The 23,288-nt window shown below is 44.8% G+C and overlaps 1 protein-coding gene across 1 annotated transcript in view; it reads right to left on the bottom strand.

The window, feature by feature from the left end:
* LOC119390972 (gonadotropin-releasing hormone receptor-like) overlaps positions 1-8,902 on the bottom strand; it is a 246,515-nt gene extending 237,613 nt beyond the window's left edge. The window contains exon 1 of the mRNA XM_049415004.1: positions 7,959-8,902. Coding sequence (XP_049270961.1) covers positions 7,959-8,450 — 492 coding nt within the window. The 5' untranslated portion in view covers positions 8,451-8,902. The remainder of the gene's footprint in view (positions 1-7,958) is intronic.
* Positions 8,903-23,288: the final 14,386 nt, after the last annotated feature.

Genomic DNA, 23,288 nt, shown 5'->3' with positions numbered 1-23,288 from the left:
CTATAGAAGCAATAGAAGCTTGCCCTAAATAGCTTGCCCGAGCCTGCCGCCCCGCCATTTTTTGTGCCGGTGAACGTGCGTGCTTTGTCCAAGATTTGATCACGCTTGTCTACATAGTTCCGGATATTCTTGGACCATCGTTAACAAGTTTTTCTGTTTACGCTCCTGGCGTTTCATTCAGCGGTCACTTCAGGTGAGTGGTGAACGTTTTATACTGCTTCTAAATTAGTGACGAGTCGGGGAATAAATGGGGATCCCCGGCATGCTTTCCGCCATTCTGCCCGCTGGCTTTCAGCTCGTAATGTTTTGTGTGGCTTGAACTTTTCAACGACCGCAGCATGATGAAAGAAGTTTATGCGGGGTGTAGAAGGCTGCGTGAACGCACAGACAATTGTAAATAGCGTATTTGTGGCCCCGTGTAGCTCTGTTATGTGCAAAATCAGCCGAGAAATTGCGAACTTTAGAATGCCATTGACGGCAGGGACAGTGTTCCGGTTAGGTGTGCGCAGCTGTGAACTCGGGTCACTGAGAGGTTTGCTATATTAAACAGTTCTTGTAGGAGAGTTTCAGTGAATGACATTGTTTGCTTCCATAATAGCGCTCGTAAGCGAGCTAGCAGAATTCGCGCTGGCCTTTCTTGCATTCCTGGCTGACCTCTGCAGTCTTTCCAGCGAAATGGTACGCATCGCGCTCAGAGACTTCATGACTACATTTTTTTTTTGTGAGAAAAGAGCGTGCTATAGCCGACAAGCGTTTACTAGCGGAGCGTTGTGGAGGCTTGAGTTACGGTGGCAAATGCTACAACGTAGTGCTCAGCGTAGTGTTTGATGCGAGGTTCGACTTTTTTATTTGGTGGGGTATTGTTTGGTGCAACTGCTGCTGCAATCTCTTCAAAAAGCGCTCGAGCCTAGCGCGAACTTATCTGAGAATAATAACCGAAAATCATTTTTTGTAGCTCTACTTCCCACACAACCAAGATACGTTTTTAAAGCATTCAGTTTTGTTATGTGAACATGTTATGGCCCACTACAGCTAACGTAATAAGGAACTCGCTGTGGCGGTACCGACTAGAGCATGGGTCGGCAAACTTTTGAGGCAAAGGGCCGAGTTACACGAAGTCGACACGGCGGGTCCGGACGGCATGTCTAAGGCGGGGAGGGGGAGGGAGGGGGGTGCCAGAAAACTGGTGAATTTACAATAATGTAAAAAATTGAAGTAAAAATCATGTTTATTTTCAGCACGCATGTCACGAGGTTGCAGTTTACCAACATACGCTAACAGCAAAAACCTTATTTAAGGCCAACACTACCATGTTGACCTCCATAAAAGAAGTGACGATGTAGGAGGGGGGGGGGTCCTCGCGTCGAGAGGGGGGGTTCTCGCGTCGAGTTGGGGGGTCGTCGCGTCGTACCGGGGGCCGCATCATACTGTCCCGTCTAGACCTTTGTTCACGAAGGCTTGCCAGTTTCTTCACAAAATTCTGTCGGCCGATCAGTGCAAAAAATAATGTGCGACAATGTTGTTCCTAAAGTGAACGACTGAGGCAGCTTCTGGAGATGCCGGATTTTTGAAAATAGTCAATATTGTTCAGTTTTTGAAGCAGGTATTCTTTGTTTGCCATATTATGGTCATGGAATTTTTTTACTCAAATTTCAACTGTTTTGTTTTGAGGGAGACAAGCCATGAAACAGTCACATCTAAAGAAAAGTTTTGACTGCTTTGGCCTGTGTATGTATACAAGCATGGCTGTATTTTTATTGTTTCTCGCGCTGTTATGCTTCCTTGCCGTAACAATTGTCCTACAATTTCTTAACCAGCATTGTACTTGGCTATTAGGCTCTTTCATTAACGGCTGCATCTGGCAAGTATTCATTATTTTGTTGAGTGGATTTATGTTAGTTCCGGGCACAAAAAGTGTGTTTGGTTATTAATAATTTGAGAAAGTGTTTCATCATACTCTCAGCTGTATTTATCTTTCTTAGTTTAAGTCAAACATTTGGAGCCTAAGTAAAACTTGACCAGTGAAAAGCTGTCCCTGTAGTATTCATCCATATATCATTGCTTGTGAAAATACTTCTGTTGACAAACGTTACTGTTAACCTTTTTCAGATGTCTTGTTTTAAAATAAAATTACTATGAACTATTATTTAATAATTTGTGTCACTTTTTGTGTTTATTATTCCATGCATAGGAAACCACCAGGGAACCTTGTCGGAAGTGGGATAAAAACTTCCCTCTTTCTCTACGTGCTTAAATCCACTGCTTCATGGCTAAGAAATGCTTACTATGGCACGCCGCCGCATGACAGCACACCTAAGAGATGAAGTCACTGAATTGCTGGAGTGAGTAAACATTGTATAACTTGTCCTGGGAGGCGTAGTCATAGTTAAGGCACTTCTTGAGCATTACACAAATTCTGTTTCAGGTAGAACAACTTGATTGAAAGCTCTAACCCTGCCGCCAGAAGGTGGAACTACTGTGCCTTTGCAGAAACTCTACATGAAGCTTATCCGCGAATGGTATGGAAAGAAAAGGAACTTCAGCAGCTTGGATGGGTGAGCTTGTTTGAAGCATTCCTGGCAGTTGTTATCAAAAAGCGTTAGTTGCTTTGGTTTTTTTTTTTAAATGAAGTGGCTGCGTGATCACAACAGCTGTCATGAAGCACAGTGAAAAATCAATTTAATGTTGCAGCTATATCTTGTTCAACGTGGTGTTCTGCTGCCGAAAATTGGCCACAGCTTCAGTATATAGTGAACACCGAATATATTTGAAAGTGCTATTCTGGCGTCTAACGATGAGAAAATATTTGGTTTCTTGGCATTTCCAAAAAGTTGTCACAAAATAGCAGGTTTTTTTATGTTAGTATTTAATATATGTTCTTTTGCAGATTGGGTTCATGCGTTCAGTCAGCAGCTCAAGAAAAACCCGGAAATTGCGAATTAAACCACGCTTTGCACTGAACTCTAACACTTCTGAACTAACAACTGATATCTCGAGCACTGAAGCACAGCGTGAGCTAAGGGTGAGGGCCACAATTTGTAGCCAGTCCTGCCGGTCATTTTCATTTGCTCTGAGAAAAAATTTTTGGTTTCATATTAAGTCAGCACTGCACGTATACCATTGTTTCTGCAGATGCATTAATGGCATGCATCTTGGATGCCATTGTTTGAATAATTATTGTGACCTAATTCACGGGTATTTGTGGCATAGCACTTACGTAATATTTCTTACTGATTCACAGGCAATTTCAGAAACTGTCACAGACCCAGATCGAATTGATCTTTCAAGAATGAACATGTTGCTGCGTGCAATCATTCAAATACGGCAGCAAAATCCAGTTGAGGAGCTCCCTGTATACCTTCTGAATGCAGCTGTGGTAAGCATATCTCCATAAACATGTATCATTATGCATGTATGGCTTCACATTTGTGAATTGTCTTTTTCTTAAGCTGCTACTGAACGAAATGTTCTTCCATTAAATTTTCATTTCACTACCGAAAAACAGCAGCGTTCACACCTTTGTCCGCATGCTTTTTTCAATGCACAGGCTCCTGAGTATACGTGCTTAGTGCATAGTACTTTTGCAAAGCACGGTGCATGAAAAGCAAAAGGCGGGAAACATCACTAGAACAGGCCAAATCCCAGTGATTCGTACAGTTATGCTGTAAGCAAGAGAGCAAAAAAACATAGATTGAAAGTAACCGTTTTTCGCGAAATATAGATTGTGGAAAAATGGGGCTTCTGTTACAAAGTATGTAAGCTTCACCAATTTAAAAAGAGCTCATGGAAGTTTTCAATGTGCCCAAGAACAAACCACTTTAACTCAAAAACTTATACACTGAGTGTTTCTTAAGACATTTATTTTATGAAAAGCTATGTGCCTAATGAATGTGACATATGAGTGCCGTGTGTACTGTCTTTTCAGTTGGCATGGAGGTTGCGATTAGGTTTGGGGCATCATTGCACACTATGGAAAGTGAACTTCATAGAATGCTGGAAAAGGTCAGCTTGAGCAGCTCTGTTCATATTGACAGCTATCTACGTCCTAAAAAATCAGAATTTGCTTTAATATCTATGGTGAGCACCTGGGAGGAAACATAAATAAGGTAGCATTAATTCATTGCACTGAGGTGCTTAATCCGTTCTAGGAACAATGGCTAATAAAAATATAATGCCAGTGAGCACACCAACGGGGCTTTGCTACAGATAAGTTTGATATTCAGAACAGCTTAAACATACTTAAAAACACCTTAAAATAAATGGTCCTTTGCAGTCCATTAAGTTTTATAGTGTATGATGAAAAATAGCGCGAATAAACGTAAGACAAGACGAAGAAGGCTACAGCACAAGCGCATACTGACAACTGAACTTTTATTAGAAAGACGAAAATATATAGGAAGCCCAAACCACATGTTCACCACGAACAGAACCAAAACCCCCAGGTGTGCGCATCCAGGTATCTTATCTCTGCCTTATTTAACGCAGGGGAAGGCTTTGCCACACAGTCATCTCCAGCTTCAAAATGAAGAAAGCTTCAACGAGCACGCGTGCCGTCTGGTCCCTATCACGTGCCAGCACTTTGGAATCAGACAAGCGAGGGGTACACCTACACTCACGGCAGTGCAGGGCCAAATTTGACGAAGGCTGACCATTCAAAGATCGACGGTGATCTTGCAGGCGCGCATTCAGACAGCGGCCTGTCTGTCCTATATAGCATTTACCGCACGTGAAAGGCACCTGATACACAACTCCCTTGCCACAAACCGAAGGGCTGTCCCTGTGTTTCACCTTACATTCATGCCATTTCTGCGCAGTCCCGTCCACCTTCCTTTCAACCGCGGCGCATACTCTACCAAGCTTATTCTTAGCCGAAAAAACAACATCAATATCATATCTAGCACCAACCTTCTTGAGACGATGGGAAACACCGTGCAAGAAAGGGATGGGAAACACTGCGCAGAAATGGCATGAATGTAAGGTGAAACAGAGGGACAGCCCTTCGGTTTGTGTCAAGGGAGTTGTGTATCAGGTGCCTTTCACGTGCGGTAAATGCTATATAGGACAGACAGGCCGCTGTCTGAATGCGCGCCTGCAAGATCACCGTCGATCTTTGAATGGTCAGCCTTTGTCAAATTTGGCCGTGCACTGCCGTGAGTGTAGGTATACTCTTGGCTTGTCTGATGCCAAAGTGCTCGCACGTCATAGGGACCAGACGGCACGTGAGCTCGTTGAAGCTTTTTTCATTTTGAAAGCTGGAGATGACTGTGTGGCAAAGCCTTCCCTTGCGTTAAATAAGGCAGAGATAAGGTACCTGGATGCGCACATCTGAGGGTTTTGGTTCTGTTCGTGGTGAACATGTGGTCTGGGCTTCCTATATATTTTCTTCTTTCTAATAAAAGTTCAGTTGTTAGTATGAGCTTGTGCTGTAGCCTTCTTTGTCTTGTCTTACGTTTGTTGGCGCTATTTTCATTCATCATGAATTACCAACTCGCCAAACAGTCTAGTCTTCTAAGTTTATGGTTTATGTGGCCTGTCATAAATGTATAGAGTTGCTCTGAATAACAATAAATAAAAACGTAACCCGCTAATAAGCTTTTTTTTCCACATTTCTTGTTGTTATTCAGTGTAGATTGCCACATGTGACCGAATATATTTTATTATTTGAGGAGGTTAATGTTTATCTGCAACCTTTAAGAGTGGCTCAAAACAGTGCGCTTGTTATATTATGGTGAAAATGTTATAAAACTGCTACATGATAAGGCTTTACATTGGGATGCAATAAACTTTTTTTAGGGCCAGCATGATACCAGCAAGCTTCTTCTAGGGCCGTGTGTTATCATGGAACCTGGATCAGAAAGAATTGTATGCAAGAAACAGACTGTGCGCCTTGTGCTGGGATGTTCCGTTGAACGTGGACTGATTCTGTGTTTGACTTTTTGTTTCATACTTGATCTCGTATCCGCATGCGTTTGGACAAACTTTAGGGTTGTTGCAAACCATCCTAGTAAAGAACAACACATTTGAGCAATGCTTTATGTCACATCGGCTGAAAGCTTTGTTGAAGCAGCTGAATAGCTGTCTCACGAGGACAAGCCACAAGGCTGACCGGGCTGAAAACTGAATATGCAGGTTTCGTGTTCATTCCAAGTGTGCTGATGTTCATCGTACTGACTTGTGTACTATAGTTTACTCCTGAGTTTCTAGTCTGGCCTTGCATTGCCTGTATCTGCTGTACCTGTCTCCATCTCACCATGCTGCAAAAGGTTTTCTGCAAAATAAAAGAGTCAAAAGTGTTTTCCACACATCTTACTGATGTTGTACTGCCAGCCGGAATAGCAGGCCTTGTTAGCAGTACTGTTATGCTGCGAGTAGTATTTCATAGGGTTGAGTGCCATCAGCAATAGGCTTCAGCTTTCAGATCATGCCCATGTGAAGCATGGGCGAAAGCTATCACAATTGTAGCCTCACATAGATTTTGTAACATTGCGATTTCTTTTAATATATATATATATATATATATATATATATATATATATATATATATATATACGTTCTACAAGGAGCGTTGAATAGGGCTATTAAAACAGACCTAGCTGCTGGAACTATGATCCAGCTAGTAAGTGGGACGCTGGAGCGCGTAGGGCCCAGTGCAAGTAACCGAACACTGTTCCGCATAGCTGAGCTTTATCTGGAGCACTAGCTGCACCTACGTAAGCGGAACTTTTTTGCAAAAAAGTTCCGCTTACTAGCTGGAACTTATCTGGAACTAGATTAAGAGTGTAGAAGAGGCCGTGATTTATGGAGGAAAAATCGTGAGGGAATGTATATGAGCAAACGTATAGGCCAGGCTGCTTATAACTATCTCAACGAAGTCCACACGCGCTTTTTTGGCATTCTGTTCAGCGGTCCGGTGAAAGCAGACATTGGCGCATAATACACTGTGAAGAAGAGGTATTTGCATTAACTATGAGAACAGCGTTGAAGACAAGTGTAAAGGCCGGCACACGCTTTAAGCCTTTCATAAATATCTCGCAACAATATGTTCGATCCAACGAATATTCCGCGTTTTCCAGTGGTTTACTACCTGTCAATAAAAATACTGGGCTAAGGAGAATCTCGTGCATTTCTAGGAAACTCGTCGGCCAGCCCCAAACATGCATGTAAATGGCGGGAAAAGAATACATGCGAATTTCTCACTTATCGGTTGACAACAGCGCTGCTTCTGTTTTAGTGACCTATAGTAAGTAAGGGAACCAATGCAACCGCTTTGTCACAAGGCACTTCTCGAGTAGGGTACGCAGAGCTTCCCGTAAGCGTTTGTCGGCCCTGCGATTGCGTCATACGCCATCCTCTTGTGTACCCACGTTATATATTCCAAATAGCGTACGTTCCCAAGCAACATGAATGCGACGAACCCCATTCTGAAACTATCATGGAAGCATAGATTTTTTTAGAATACGATAGCGGGCATAACCACCATCACGGGGCGTAATCAATATTATACACTAACGTCAAATTGCAGCTTCATTATTCCATAACCTTGGTCCAGCATATTGCTGTGTGCGTGCAAGTAGTGTGACGTCATCTACGGAGCACAAGCACCGCATAGAATGCAAAAAGAACGCTGAGAAACCTTGCTGCGTTTCCTAAATGCCACACTTTGCGTTTCCACTACGCTCCGAAGGACCCACTCACTTTGACATTTGCATGTTCTGAGCGCGGTAAAAGTTTGCCTCGGTGTTTGCCGTACTTTGGTCACCCACATTTTGGTACCCGTCATAGAGCCTGCCAGTAATGAAAAAGTGGAAGAAAATGTAAAGAAACGACGACATAGAAGTTAATCCTTTAGTCATTATAGGTAAGACAGAGTCAGCTAGCGTAGCTTTTTTACGCTGCAGAACCCACGTTGCTCGCGAACGTTGGAATGACTAAATTTTTGACCACTTCATGAGTCATACCTGAGGCAAGCTGAGCAATGCTGCAGTAGACCACGCGCCAGACACCATGCGAGTGGCAGTGCGGCGGGCGCTGGCACGGCGCATGGGGAAACGCACGGCAGCGAAGCGGTCAAACGCAATCACCACCAGAATGAAAGTAGACAGGTACAGCGCGAACATCTGGAGGAACTTGACCAGTTTGCAGACCGCGTTGCCCGCCACCCACTGCACCGTCCACGTCCAGACGGCTTCTGCTAACACGCAGAAGAACGTCACCAGCAGGTCGGCCACGGAAAGGTGGGCGAGCAGCATGTACAGCGAAGAGGGCCGACGTCGATGCGTCCATATCGAAGCCAGCGTTGCCGAGTTGCCGACGAGAGACAGGACGCCAATCACGGACAGTACGACTACTCGCACGAGGGACGAGTGCTTGAAGACCGGCGCTGAAGGCAAGTCGCAGTGCGCTCCACACAGCGTCGGTGACTGAGCGGCCGTCCCATTCGAGTAGTTCATTTTCCCTTCAGAACCTGCGACGGCACCAGTTCCACGTGGCGATGTCTCTTTTGGAGGAGACGAGGCCCTCCCTCACGTGCCGCGTGGTAGCATACCTCGTTCAGTCACAGCAACCCACGAGCTTCGAAACGGGAGATGCAGCAGCAATGCTAGTGGCACGCGCCTTTGTTTCCGGTAAGATGAAGGTCAGCCGCTTATATGAAAGCGCGGCCGGTGACGGCCGCCGCATAGTAGGACGTCGTCGCACGTAGAAGAGTGCACGGGGTGAGCGTTAAAGAAAGGCACTAGCGATGCCAGTGAACAGCAAAAGAAAGCCCGTCAAACGACACCGCATGCCCGAAATCGAGCAGGCGCACACGGCACGCCTCTCGGCACGAGAAGGCGCGCACGCGTGAGGCACGCGCCTCGGCGGCTGTGCGGAGACGCCGCCGACGGTGCGGCACCGACCGCGATCCTCCTCGCCCATTGCTCTACTCTTCGCCCTCCAAGCAACACTGGCGCTGCCTGACGTGCTGGAAGAACGCGCGCCAGAAAGCGCCTATCGACGAATCCACATCATATATGGGGGTGCCCGCAGATCCATGAAGGTATACTTTTCACACGTCGATCGAATTCCACCAGCTTTTTCGGTATAATAGTAACCTGCGCAACGTGTAGAAAGAAGTCCTGGCGTATCTAACTGGCAAAAGTTGCACCCTTATGTCGAGTTCTAAACACGCACTAATAAGCAGAAAGAGCTCTTTATTTGGCACGCATAATGTTACTACGTTGTAGTCAACTTCTCTTTCGCTCGAATAATGAGTCAAGTTCTGTATTACGAAAAGTCGGTAATAAATTGTTGCAATTAGCACGACGTCATAGATCGATTATTGGCATATCAATGGAGGACTTCCCAACGCATGCAGTGAAATGTGAATACGTATTTGTTACGCCAGATAACCATGATCTCATAATCTCTCCATATAACCATAACCTCTCGAATGCTATTTACTGTATACGTAGAACAAGTGTTGAAACGTTTTCATTAGGACGAAACTGGCATAAAGATTAACGGAGAATATGCTAGAAACCTACAACTTGCCGACGGCGTAGTGCTCTGCAGCAATGATGGCGTGTAATTGCAGAAAAATGATCGATGGCCTAAACCAAATAGTACTAAAGTAGGGCCAAATATAAATACGCGAAAGACAAAGACATTGACTCGTAGCCTGGCAAAAGTAAAAGAGTTCACGATTGGCCACGAAACATTAAAATATGTACTTGGTTATGTATGCTTAGGACAATTAGTGACAAGGGAGCCTACCCATGGAAATGAAAACTACCGAATAATAAGGACGTGTTGTAGCGCTTAAAGCAGATATTGCCAAATTATGACAGGTAATTTACTGCTCCCTATAGCATAATTTGTAAAAACATTGCATACTGCCAGTTCTGACGTAAGGGCTGAAACTTGGAGGATGGCAAAGAAAGTCGAGAAGTTAAGAACCACACGATGGAACAAAAAAATTATAAGCGTAAATATGAAAGACAAGAAGAGAGCAGAGTGGATTAGAGAACAAAGAGTGGTAGTGGACTATTTTGAGGTCATTTGGAGGGGCCTTCGTCCTGCAGTAGACACAAATAGGCTGAAGATTATTACGACGAAAAATTAAATAGCCGACTGCATCATTGACACTGGTGTTATTATCGTCAGGCATTGAGACGTTAGTTCTAACAAAAGACTGCCGACAGCTTCAAGGCGCAGTTCTCAATACACACATATTAGACAACCAATTAGATGCGAAGAAAAAATAAACATGGAAAAAAATTTTTTTCAACAATAGCAGTGTCAGAAGCTCGGTGCAGGCAGCTTCGCAATAATTAAGAATGTCATGCTCTCAAGTCGTCATGGTAATCTATTTCACTGTTTCAATATTTTATCGTAGCAAGGTCAACAGCTGGGCTAGTTGGTAAGGTTCCATAATATTTAAAGCACCGCAAATGACAGGACAAGAAGACAAGAAGTAGACACAAAAGAAAAGAAGCGTTCGTTGTGTCAACTTCTTGTCCTCTTGTCCTGTCATTTGCGCTGCTTTAAATATCATGGAATATTTCATCGTAAGTGCAAGAGTGGTAATGTAGGTTAGTTGCTTGAATGTCTACAAAAGCTATCAAGAGCGCAGGCAGTAGGACACAACAGAATGATAACACTCGCACAATGGTTGCTGTTTCGGTGCTTAAAATAATCGGTTGAATGCTCACATGCAGATGATGTGTTGAAAAGGGCACTCGCAACGCTATCTAGGATTCAGTGCTGAATAATATATCACAAGGATATTATTGATCAACTGGAGGCGCTGTGAAGAAGATATGCTGCATAAAAAAAACTGGTAGGTGATTACGGTCTGCACAGGTATCCAAATGCAAATAAAAATTACAGCACTATCCGATCTTCAACCTATAACACTTAGCCCGCTCTCCGGCACTCATCCGCTGCCCCCCTTTTTTTGTTGCATGGTTTTTGCATTGTGAAGAGGTGGTTAGTTATCACAGTGTAAGACTCATAAGCGAAACGTCCATATTTTCACCGCCCTGCTACGCATCCCGTGCAGGCTTCAGTGCATGCACTTGAACTTAGTGCACGCTTAATGCACATTTCTTGATATTACGCATTCTTTAGATGATAACTGCATGCTTTTGATAGTTATAGGCCTCAGATCGAAACCCCTGTGCACTGACGCGGGTTTCGTTGTTTCCTGATTCATTGGCTAGCTTTTACTGTGAATACTTATAAATTCTCAGTGCTCTCGTTGTCTAAGATATAAGCGTTCAAAAAATGACTATTGCGCAGGTATTTAACGGAAATACGTATGAAAACAAAGCACAAGTCATTTGTTCATACGGCTTGTCTAAAGCAACGATTGAAGCTCGGAAAACTACTACAACCTAGGTACAGTACTGCGTGAAGAGATCTTGAAAACAGCATGACGTTCAACTTATGGAGCTTCAATGGTACGGCTCTGTATCGGAATATTCATGAATCCCACGGCGAGTACGACGAAAAAGATCCGACCAAATCGCGACGTGTTGCGAATTAGACGGCGCTGTCTTGTGATATACTTCAGCGTGCATTTTTGGATAGTACTTTCATCGAGTGTAGATACGGTAGGACATAATCCATTATATTGCACTTGTGTGAAGGCTAATGTACCTTGCCGTGACTGACACGCAAAGATATGGCGAAGTTGTGGTCTAAGGATCTCATACGTTTGAAAAACCCGTTAAACTGGACTTAAGACATTGTATCATTTAAAAAATATCGGTAGGATCGCAAAAAGACGCTTTCACGTCATTCGCACGGTAATACATGAAGTTACTGGCAATAAAGAAAAAAATGCAAACTAAATCTCTGCCACTAATCGGTAAACTTCGAAGAGGCATTCGCGCGATGTGCTATAGGGCGCGAGTCAATAGCACAAGTTAGGGCAGAATGAGCGCTTTATCTCGCCTGAACATTACCTGAAGAAGGTTGTTGAACAGCTGGAAAGCTGCACGCAACTGGCATTCTGCCATCATTTCGTGGATCAGTTCATGCAGTTGCAAAATCGTTGGCAAAGTGCTGTCGAGCACACGGTGTCATATTCTCTAACCTAACCTTACCTTATATTACAAGTTCCTTGTTGACAAATAGTAAAACAAAAGAAAAGTATAGCGGCTGGCGTGCTGTAGACATTGTGAATACCGAAGACAAGATTGCTATGTTAGAATTCTTAGCGCGGTTCCACCAAGGCGGTTTAACCTCCTTGGGTTCCACCATAAAGTGAGAGAACGACATTCGGCATTTTTCATCCCGAGGAATTAGCTTGCCTGCTGCCATTTCTCATTAATGCGTGCTGAGCTGCAATGCTTTCAAGGTCACATGAGTATTCACGTAATTGTATTAAATCGTTCACGGCAGGCTTCAGCGACGTGCGAAAAGTTTCCGCGGTAGCGTACGCATTTGCGCTGGTTGGTTCATGATACTGAGTGGAAGAACAGCGCTGAAAAGACTGGACAAGAAAGGACACAGACCACGGCGCTGACTAACAGCCAAATTTGCTTATTCTTCCAGGTCAGCATATATATACTTCACCACTATCACAATCTGCGCCCTTTCTCCTGCCGTCTTCTTAGCGCTGTTTTTCCACTAAAACATCTTCCCTTACTACTACAAGTGCGAAGAATCGCGCAATCAGCAACCGCAGTCATTGCTCAGAAAAATAGTTAAAGCTTTATTTATCTGCTTCTGATTACTCATTGTGCTCTTGGAAGGCTCTCAATCTGCTCAAAACTGGTTCAGAGCTCGAGAAGAAAATGTAGCAAGCCGCGAAATTCGATGAGAGCTGAGCAAGTTTTTGGAGCGAGAAAGAGACACGAAAGAGCACGAAACTGAAGAGACACGGAGGGGCACTCGCTTCCCTTTCTTGAGAATCAATATGTGAGCGTGCACGCAAGATCTATACCTAAAACCTTTAGAAGGTAATTGTAAAGCCATAGAATCATGCAGTATCTGTGCATGAACATTGTTCTGAAGGCGAAAAAGTAACCTCCTAAAATTTTATCTTTTTCAAACAGCGATACTGACGGTGCGCTGATACATTGACTCTTCTTCGCTTTTGTGATGTAACAGGCTTCTATAATCTCTCTCATGTTTTATCCGAGGCACGCTTCGGGAGCTTACTTTATTCAGTAGTGGCGTGCACCAACATATTTTGCATTCATCACGCATGTGGTGGCCTAGAGTGTCTCGCGCTAAAAAAATTTGCTCAAGCATCGTGAACCAGCTAACTCGCAACAGAGTCCTGCTCAGGTGAGAAGATGCAAGAAGGTTGCGGCTGAAGAAGCCTTAGTAGGCAAGTCGATGTCAAAAGCGATCAGCGTTGACGCAGTCGTCGCATCGGCACATGCTGTGTCCATCGCCTAGGCACGTTATGTATGGGCATAGTGCTTGTCCGAATATATGACGCGTGTTCAACTAACTGAACAACAACAAAATTTCAAAGTACTTTTTGTCCTTGAAGGGAGGCACATAACCACTAATATCGCGGCTAACAAGACATCGCCATGATGAACCCTTAACTTCTTCTGGAACCAAAACGAATTCTTTCAAATACCTCATCTTTCCTGGCAACATTTCTGAATGCAATAGCTTACCATTCACATCTGTAGATAGCATTGACGTAATCACTCAGTTAATGTCATAATTTCTTAGATTCTGTACAGCGACTCAATATACACATTGCAATGTTACTCTGCTGTACCATGCATTGCTCATTATTATGTGTCTTAGCCTTATGTGTCGTGTCGTTTGTTTATTCCTACCCCCTCATATTGTTCTGACTGGTCGTTGCAATTCGTACTTACACGATGCTACTTCTGCATGAACCCTTCCAAGGCCTGCAGCATTTTTGTAAGTAAAATAAAATAAATAACTAAATAAATAACATGAAAAAAGGATCGAGAGCAGCACTCATTTATAATAGTATACCTTGTGACTCGGAAAAGGTCGATTGAAGAGCGGCATATTCCTACTTACCCAAGTTATTGAGGTGGTTGCTTTCGAAAGCGCTTATTGCAGAACAGGAGAAGAGCAGCCCTGGATTTTTCCCATAATAGGATATACTACATAGTAGGCCAAGTTCAGCGGTACACTTTTCAGAAAATCGTTCAGAGTGGGCGTCAAAAGAATAAAAATCGGTATACAACAGAAACGCAGTAAAGTTGGTCATTTTAAAGCGTGGTTTCATATCCTGTGCCAGCTAAAAGACATATTCAACGAGAAACATTCCTTTGTGAAGGTAAAGCACTTTGACGATTCCGTTTCTATCTATCTATCTATCTATCTATCTATCTATCTATCTATCTATCTATCTATCTATCTATCTATCTATCTATCTATCTATCTATCTATCTATCTATCTATCTATCTATCTATCTATCTATCTATCTATCTATCCACGTCTTGATCCCGTGGTCAACTCCTTAACTTGACACATACAATAGTTTCCATAAGAGGACTTGAGTGTATGACGAACACGATTAACAGGTCACTACATGTAAAATTCGGCAGATCCCATGCCTTGTGGGAATCGGTTTCCTGCGAAGCAGGCAGCGAGTAGTTTTATATGCTGAATTTGTTGGCTTTCAGCCAAGCGTTGCAACGTGGGTCGACGTGTTTTTATAAGTGTGCACATCGTGAACTTACCAGGCATGTCGACTGCACTGGCGTTCAAAGGGTAACTTATAGTTTGACGTAACGTCAGCACTCACGTTAGAGCCAGACGCCAGTATTATTGAAACGAAGTGTACTTTTCGATGTGATGATGTGAATATCATACGTAACTATTGTTAGCGTATTCCTCCGCGGTCGGGCAACGCTTGAGTATAATTAGATGAATCATAGGGATACAAATGTAATGTTTATTAGACTGCTATAAAAGCACTCACACGTAGGCGGCTAGATAGATAGATAGATAGATAGATAGATAGATAGATAGATAGATAGATAGATAGATAGATAGATAGATAGATAGATAGATAGATAGATAGATAGATAGATAGATAGATAGATAGATAGATAGATAGATAGATAGATAGATAGATAGATAGATAGATAGATAGATAGATAGAAAGAAACGCTCAAAGTGCTTGGGGTCCGCTAAGACATGCTTCGCATTTAATAACGCGGCATGGCTGGCGCGTACGCCATGAAATCCTTTCTCTCAGTCACGTGTGGCGCATACCCGCTTGGAATGCGGGGCCCTTGGAATGCTGGTGCGCCAAAGTGATTTGCAGTCCGTATATACGCAGGAACGCCGAAAACAGACTTCGAATATTTTAAAATGACAGCGGTAAGGATCCCGTGCCTGTGTCTGCAGCGTTCTTAGCCTGCAGCGTTGCAGCGTTGTTAGTGTTGATATAATCAGGTGGACACAAAGAATCACACGGTCCCTCATGCATTCGCCCAAGACCACTTTCCTTTTTCTTCACAGTCGATCCCCCCACCTCTTCAGAAAGCCTTCTGCACCTAACATGGTTTTTCACTGCCTCCAGGATCGGAGACGTCGTAAGCTTTCTCCACCTCACCCGAGTTTGCACTGCCCCTGTGATCGCCTCACCTTTGACCAAGCGACAGCATCAAGTGAAAACGTCATCGTGACATGAAATGATACCGTAATGTGATTATGTGATACTGTGGTGTCATCGTTTGTCGTAACGGTATGGGACGTCAAGCTGACGCCATCACGTGATGATTTTTTGCATCACTCGCGTTGACACCTACGTTGCAGGACGCTTACGGTCAATTTTAACCTTGATGAGGAATCTAAGGCCTTAATGTCACGATTTGAGCCGGAGTCGAACCCGCGCATCCTGCTTGGAAGTCGAGTGTATTGTAACACACAACGAGGCCAGTGTCTTAAACTGCGCTGGAAAAAGACGCTGTACAGGCGTCAAACCGGGGCAACGTGAGATCTGGTTGAAGTGTTCACTATCGGCTTGCATAACAATGCAATAAACGAGAATATAATAGCGCAGACTAGGGCAGGGACGGATGAAGCAACATGATACAAGCGCTAACTGTCAACAAATGTTCATTTGAAAAAGCAGAGAAAGACTTATGTACTGAACTGGCTGAGGTGAGGGCGCATGTCACAAAGGCATGACAATGAACTGTTTAAAATTGGCACGGAGAAACACAAGTTCCTGTTAAGATAAACTAACGGAAGGCGTGCTTACACACCGTGTGCCGAATCGCTCAATCAAATCGACTTAGGTTATCTCATGGACCATCTTTTCTATGTTCTTGAAAATCACATCAATTTCATCAAATTCAGGCTGACATCCACACGTGCCGCAGTGCATAGCTGGGAGAATGTATTTCTGTTTTTCTACATTGACACGGGGTTTTCTTAAACGAACGTTAAGGCATCTAGTGGACTGGCCAATGTAGAACTTTCCGCAACTCAGCGGGATCCGATTCACAGCATTATCAGTGCATCTAGCAAACTTAGAACTATGTTTCTTTGAGCAGGTAACCAGCAGCTCTTTCCCAGGTACGTTACTTTTGCAAAGGCTCAGGAGACTTTTAGGGGCACTAAACACAACAGATACGTCAACCCGACCAGGACTTTTTTAACACGATAGTGTTTTATGCCGGGGTCCACCACGGACCCACTGACGTATTTCCGCCACAGATATGACGTTGTAAAATATACACTAACAGGTGATAAAGAAAGAAACAAGAAGTAGTTGCCTTGCCGGGAGTCGAACCTACGACCCCTCGCTCCGCAGCGCGCGGCGCAAAACCACTCGGCCACAGAGCGTACGTTGTTCAGCATGCTAACGGCAAGCCATTTATATACACCATTTACCGTTCGCGGTACTCAGAGATTGGTGGCTTTAGCGTGTTCTTGTTATCACTAGCGAGATGGCGCGCAGAGCTCGCCGGGCGTAGAGTCACTGTATATGCTACCTTCAGGTAGCAGAGTTGCGCATAGGTCCGGCTAGCAACCACAGCCATGCGGTGAAGTCGCACTTCGTTTTTGCAGGCGACATGCCTACCGTGTCGCCGATTAACCTGTCTGGCGTGTCGAAGACAGGCGATAAACATTGGCTGTCGATGGCTAGTGTTAATTCAGTTCGCTGCAGCGGCGGCGTCGAGAAATAAAAAAAATTGGCCCAAGTGGCAGCTTCTTCGCAATGCATGGTTGCTAGCGGCGTTGGAAGACAGATGCGCAACTCTGCTACCTAAAGGTAGCATATACAGTAACTCTAGCCGGGCGTAGCCGGGCGCGCTTTAAAGGTCGTCGCTCCGCGCGTCGCGACGCGAGTGCTCTTCTATAAGGGGTGTCTCCCGTGCGCGCGCGCTTCTCTCGTGATGTGGGCGGTTGGTACGTCTTGTCGTTTCACCGCAAGTTTCCGTTGACGTTACAGAGAGCACCAAGGTCAGTTCGCTCGCTGCAGCGGCCGCGTTTCCGAAAGGAGCGCGCGGCTCACGCGCAAAGAAGTAACATTTGTGACAGTTGTCAGTTCACGCTCTTCGTGTGTATGTTCTTTTCGCGCGTCCTTTCTGCTTTAGAGCGCGCTGCAAGTTTCGAGCTGCTTGCCGTTCTTCGCGTGACATTACTATTTGCTGCTATAGCATTGATTCCTTCACCCTTGTTGCGAAAGAATGCACAATAAACGCTATACTACCCCCGTGGAGACATGTTTCACTTTCGTGTTGTAACGATTCCTACGAAAGGGGAATCAGCCATGTTTTTTTTTTTTAGATTATGCGCAATCTTGTGCATGTAAGGCACTACAACAACATTACGTTAACTATCAGCGCGCTCGATGATGCGGCAGATAATTTGTGAAGTAAACTTTCCGCCTCAACCACCTGTAGATTACGCAGATAATCAGCTTCCAGCAAGCGGGTTGCCTTATTCCAAAGCGCCTGAACACTCAAATTTGGACACGTTTACACCATTATGGAAGGTCAGTTTAACAACGCTCCTTTTTACTAGCTTGACATGTGACGAACGGAACGGCATCAAAGGCTTGTTCGCTCGAGGTTCGTAACACCAGCAGGTGTGGTCACTGCTAAAGTGAAACAATATGTCCATAAATCTTAATTTTCCCTCAACGTGGAGCTCGAATGTTAATTCTATCGACGTCATGCACTCACGTTTGTGGTAAGAATGCTACAAGCACTCGTGTCGAGTGAGTTTGGGTCTCTGTTAACAAATATCAGAAAGTCATCCACAAATCTGGAGATATTTACAACGTTACCATGACTAAGACTACCGTAGCCCCGCCGCGGTGGTCTAGTGGTTATGACGCTCGACTGCTGACCCGAAGGTCGCGGGATCGAATCCCAGCCGTGGCAGCTGCATTTCAGATGGAGGCGAAAATGTTTGAGGCCCGTGTACTTAGACTTAGGTCTACGTTGAAGAACCCCAGGTGGTCTAAATTTCCAGAGCCCTCCACTACGGCGTCCCTTATCATCAAAACGTGGTTTTGGGACGTTAAACCCCCGGTATTATTATTTATATTCCTAAGAGTGCCGTTAAAAACACTGCGAAGTTTGCTTAAGAATAAATGACTAAGAGGAGCAATGGAAGAGCCAATACAAATATCTTGATTTTGCAAGCAAGGAACATTGTTGCATTCGATGAACGTAGACCTTAGATAAAAGCCTAATAGTTAAAGAAAACTGCCAGCCGGCATGCTACCAGCGCTCTGAAAGACCACTTGTCAGTCGATTATTCAATGCATTTTAGCAGACTGTCATCGGATGAAGAGTGACACATACCATAATTGTCGACGGAAAATGCAATGAAATTCCGGCTAGATTCAGCGCGCACGAAATGCGAAAGCGGGTAATACCTTTCACCTGAAAAGAAGCATTACACCCAAGCAGATTTATTTTTCCTTGCACGAAGCTTAAAGCCGATCTGTGCTATACTGCTTTCTTAAAAACGATGACACGCAGAGGGCGTTCGAGATATATACGTCTTTAGGCTAAAGAACACGTCAAGATGCTTATCCGATGCTAAGCCAGTCAAATTCAATCTGGTACACATTTTCTTCACTTTTACTCTGAGCTCGCAGGGGTATACTTGCGAATGCGGCTCAATGAGTGGAACAGCGCATACTGCGCAGTTTCAATATTCCCCCTTGCTACGCTTATTTCATGATCAAGCAACATGCAGTCGTTGTTCTCAACGATGGCTGCAACGTCCTTGGGTGTTTCGGTGCCGAAGAAAATATCAACACGTGCTCACGGTGGTATGGTGACTTCGAGCATATTAAGGGCGCAGTGAGCCAGCGTCGTAATCGGTGATTGCACTTGGTTCACGGAAAATGTTATCGACTTGCGCCTTATGTTCATCGTAAAGGCGACCAGAAGAAGGCTAGTAAAAAGCGAAACGTAATGTAGTAACTTGCAAGGAAAAAATGGTTGCGCGCAAACTAGACAAGGACGCAGAAGACACGCACCAGCGCGAATTTTCAACTAGTTTTATTTTCGTCGTCGCAGTCAATACATATGCTCATTCACTCACGTGGTAACAACGGTAATTGCATTGTCACGCTCTGCAGATTACAACAGGCCACGCAAGAACCTCGTTTCACAATCCAGCAGAGAAACTGAAGTTGAACCACGCATGAACCAACTCGGCCAGCAGCAAGCTTCACTTAATGTAGTAACACCTGCCAGCATTGACGACCACCAAGACCCTCGTTGCCTTGGCGTCACGTCGGTAGTTGCGCGACCAGCGATCGCGCCAACAGGCCAACATGCTTGAACGCAGCTATTGCTTTGGAAAACACATCAGGCTCTGCTTTGAGTGACACAGTGGAGGATGTAGCCGAGCTGGGGCTTAACGAATCGTTAAGCTGCAGAACAGTCACGTTTTCAGCCAGAAATCTGGGGTCTCTCTTACTGGTCTCAAGCAGTTTGTCGGCATCATGCTGTTTCACAGGAAGTTCATTTCCCAACCACTAAAACCAGTGGGCAACGGGCTGCTGATGTTCTCGTAGGCGTCCTCATTTTGGTGCGCAAGAACGAAGAGCCTCGCTACAGCGAGGTGGTACTGGAACACTTGTGCCACAAATTCATGAAGCCACGGCTGAATGACCGTGCTTTTATTATCACAGATAAGCAGTCGGTTGCCAGCATGTATGCAAAGCAACCATTGTCGCCAAAGCCGCAAAAATTGTAGTGTGGCTAAGTGAACTGTTGCATACTTGACATGTTGAGATAAGTACTGCCAATAACCGTTCGATCGTCAAATGTACCACGTGAATGTGGCTCACTTGTATGAAAATTTGGGTCGTGGGAACGAAATCTCGCAACGAGCACGGCGGCTATGTCCGCGTATCGCCTTTCGGCTCCATTACGCATGCGCAAGGCAACACGCGCATCTGCACGTCTTAATGCTGTGGCTGAGGTTGATGATCAATTATGCCAGGACGCTCTGTATTTGGTGGGCCGCCCTGTCGACGAGCAGTCCATGTTACGATGACTGTTGCGATTCTATGCTTCTGCCAAGCGATATCACGTGTTAACGCTACTTCGCACACTACATGACACGTTGCGGGGTTTCTTTTTCGTAGCAGTTTCAAGCACTGGCGTGAGTTTGTGGCAGAACACCTGACTGCCATTGCAGAATGACTGTACTGATTCAGGCTCGCACTTCTTAATTTTAATATTTGCATCGATCGCGATTTTTCGATCTCGGACAACGCCGCCGACACCGTAATTTTTGCAAGACGGGCTATTTAACGCTATTGCGTTAATACTTTCCCCGCGAACTTTCAGTGGCGCCCTCTCGTGATCGACGTCAGCAGGAGGACTCGGGTGTCGCTCTTCGCGCGCGCGCTCGTTACGTGAAACTGCTCGACGCTGCCGGCCAGTCTGTTCTGCTCGATTATCGAGACATTAGTGAACGAGTTCATAAAACGATTTGAACTGAATGTTCAAGGAAAATGCTCCGCGAAATCTAGCGGAGTTGCTATCCGGTGCACGTTTAGTGTCTAAAAAGGCGGGGCATGCAAACACGGACACAAGAAATAAGTCAGGACACCACAAACACCGGCGTTTGCGGTGTCCTGACTTCTTTCTTGTGTCCGTGTTTACATGTTCTGTCCTTTTAGAATGAATACTTACCAACTAGCTCAGCTCTCTGTTACACTAAACGTTCAGTGTCGGTTGCTCCTGGTGTCGCATAGCCAACAATGTGGAAATCTGCATGTATGGCGAGGATTTTTTCTCCTGGCTTTTATATGGCCCTGGCGAACTTAAAATGACTTGCCGGCCCATTTCCGATCACATACTTCAGCGTTTGGGCTTCCACACCCGTGTCTGCGTTATAGCGCATTGTTTGTATACAACAGCGTGCTGCACGTGTTCGGTTGCCAAGCCGATCACAGTAATGCCACAGTAATGACGAGCCACAGTAATGACGAATTCCGTCAGTTGAATTCCGTTGTTCGGAGTTTTAAGCATATGATAAACGACGTGTGATATCACTCAAGTAAATTACGCGGCAGTTTGATCAAGATTTCTGCAGCTGCAGCGTAAGCGCGTCGTAAGTACTAAAAAAAATCACAGCATATCCACGGAGTGAATGATGATGAGTGGGCGAAGCTGCGGAGGTTCATCGGTAAACCGTGAATCTTCCGTGAATTCTGCCCAGTACATCATCACCGACGTGAGATCGGGCGCGTTTATACTAAACGTTCGATGAGTTATGAAGACTTGCAGCTGAATTTGATTTTACATGTACGCTGTGAATTTTCATTGTTTAGAAAACCATTGCTTTAGAAAACATCTGGCGTCTTTCCTTAAGCAGCTGGCGTCTTTTTGTTTTGCTTTAGAAACATCTGGCGTTCTTTCGTTTTGCTTTTACAAAACATCTGGCGTCTTTCGTTGGTTTATTTCATCAATCAACGGCGTTTTGAAAAAAATTTTTATTGTTTAATCACGCACAGGAGAAATCTCACCAGGAACTACCTTGGAGGTAAACAATGGATGCTAATGGGAATGAGACACAGAAGAAGTCGGCTTTTAGCTAACACTTACACTTCTACTTCTACTAACGTTTCCTACTGGAACATGCCAATGGCTGCTAATGGGGAATGAGAGACAGAAGAATTCGGCTTTTAGTTAACGCGCACGCTGCGAATATTTTATTGTTCAACAACGCACAGGAAAAATCTCCCACCGGCACCACCTTGGAGGTCAAGATCTGGTACTAGCGTTACGACTGGTTACGCACTACTACGAGGGACGAACGGGTGCCGCCTTAAGGAGCTTCGCCCCTAAAAACATGGTTGATTCCTCCGTCATAGGAATCGGAATAACACGAAAGTAAAGCGTGCCTTTATAGAAGTAACTGAATGATTTCTGCAAGAGAGTTTGCACAATGTATATTGATGTCTGGCAGCTAATGACACCGTTTAACGTGTATGCACCCACTTTGGTGATTGGTGGTACATCTCCATCCCGACGACTAACGTTCAAGTTAAATGAATAAACAAACCCTTGTGGTAGCTGTAGTAGTTCACGGTGAAAGCGTAATCAGAGAACGAGGTGTGATAGCCAGAAGAGCGTCGCATATTGGACGCAGAACTTGGTCGCCATCCCGCAGCATGTTAAAGTGTGATTGAACACACGGCCGGAGTAGAGGGAAACGCAAAGCGCGTCGTGCCGCCCCGGTAGCCCGGTAGCCCGGCCGCGATTTTTCTCGGGGCGAGCGCGTGAGCGGGGAACGCGGTGTTACAGCCAGGTGAGGCAGGCGAACGTCGCTGAGCCATTTTAGGGGCGAAGCTCCTTAAGGCGGCACCCGTTCGTCCCTCGTAGTCGTAGTCGTAGTCGTAGTAGTCGTAGTGCGTAACCAGTCTTACGCGTTGACCTCCAAGGTGGTGCCGGTGGAAGATTTTTCCTGTGCGTTGTTGAACAATAAAAAATTCGCAGCGTGCGCGTTAACTAAAAGCCGAATTCTTCTGTCTCTCATTCCCCATTAGCAGCCATTGGCATGTTCCAGTAGGAAACGTTAGTAGAAGTAGAAGTGTAAATGTTAGCTAAAAGCCGACTTCTTCTGTCTCTCATTCCCATTAGCAGCCATTGTTTGCCTCCAAGGTAGTGCCTGGTGAGATTTCTCCTGTGCGTGATAAAACAATAAAAATTTTGTTCAAAACGCCGTTGATTGATGAAATAAACCAACGAAAGACGCCAGATGTTTTGTAAAAGCAAACGAAAGAACGCCAGATGTTTCTAAAGCAAAACGAAAAGACGCCCAGCTGCTTAACGAAAGACGCCAGATGTTTTCT

Source organism: Rhipicephalus sanguineus, chromosome 4 (assembly GCF_013339695.2).
Source record: "Rhipicephalus sanguineus isolate Rsan-2018 chromosome 4, BIME_Rsan_1.4, whole genome shotgun sequence".
Taxonomy (NCBI): domain Eukaryota; kingdom Metazoa; phylum Arthropoda; class Arachnida; order Ixodida; family Ixodidae; genus Rhipicephalus; species Rhipicephalus sanguineus.
The sequence above is the reverse complement of the archived record's forward strand: the minus strand, read 5'-3'. Positions and strand labels throughout refer to the sequence as shown.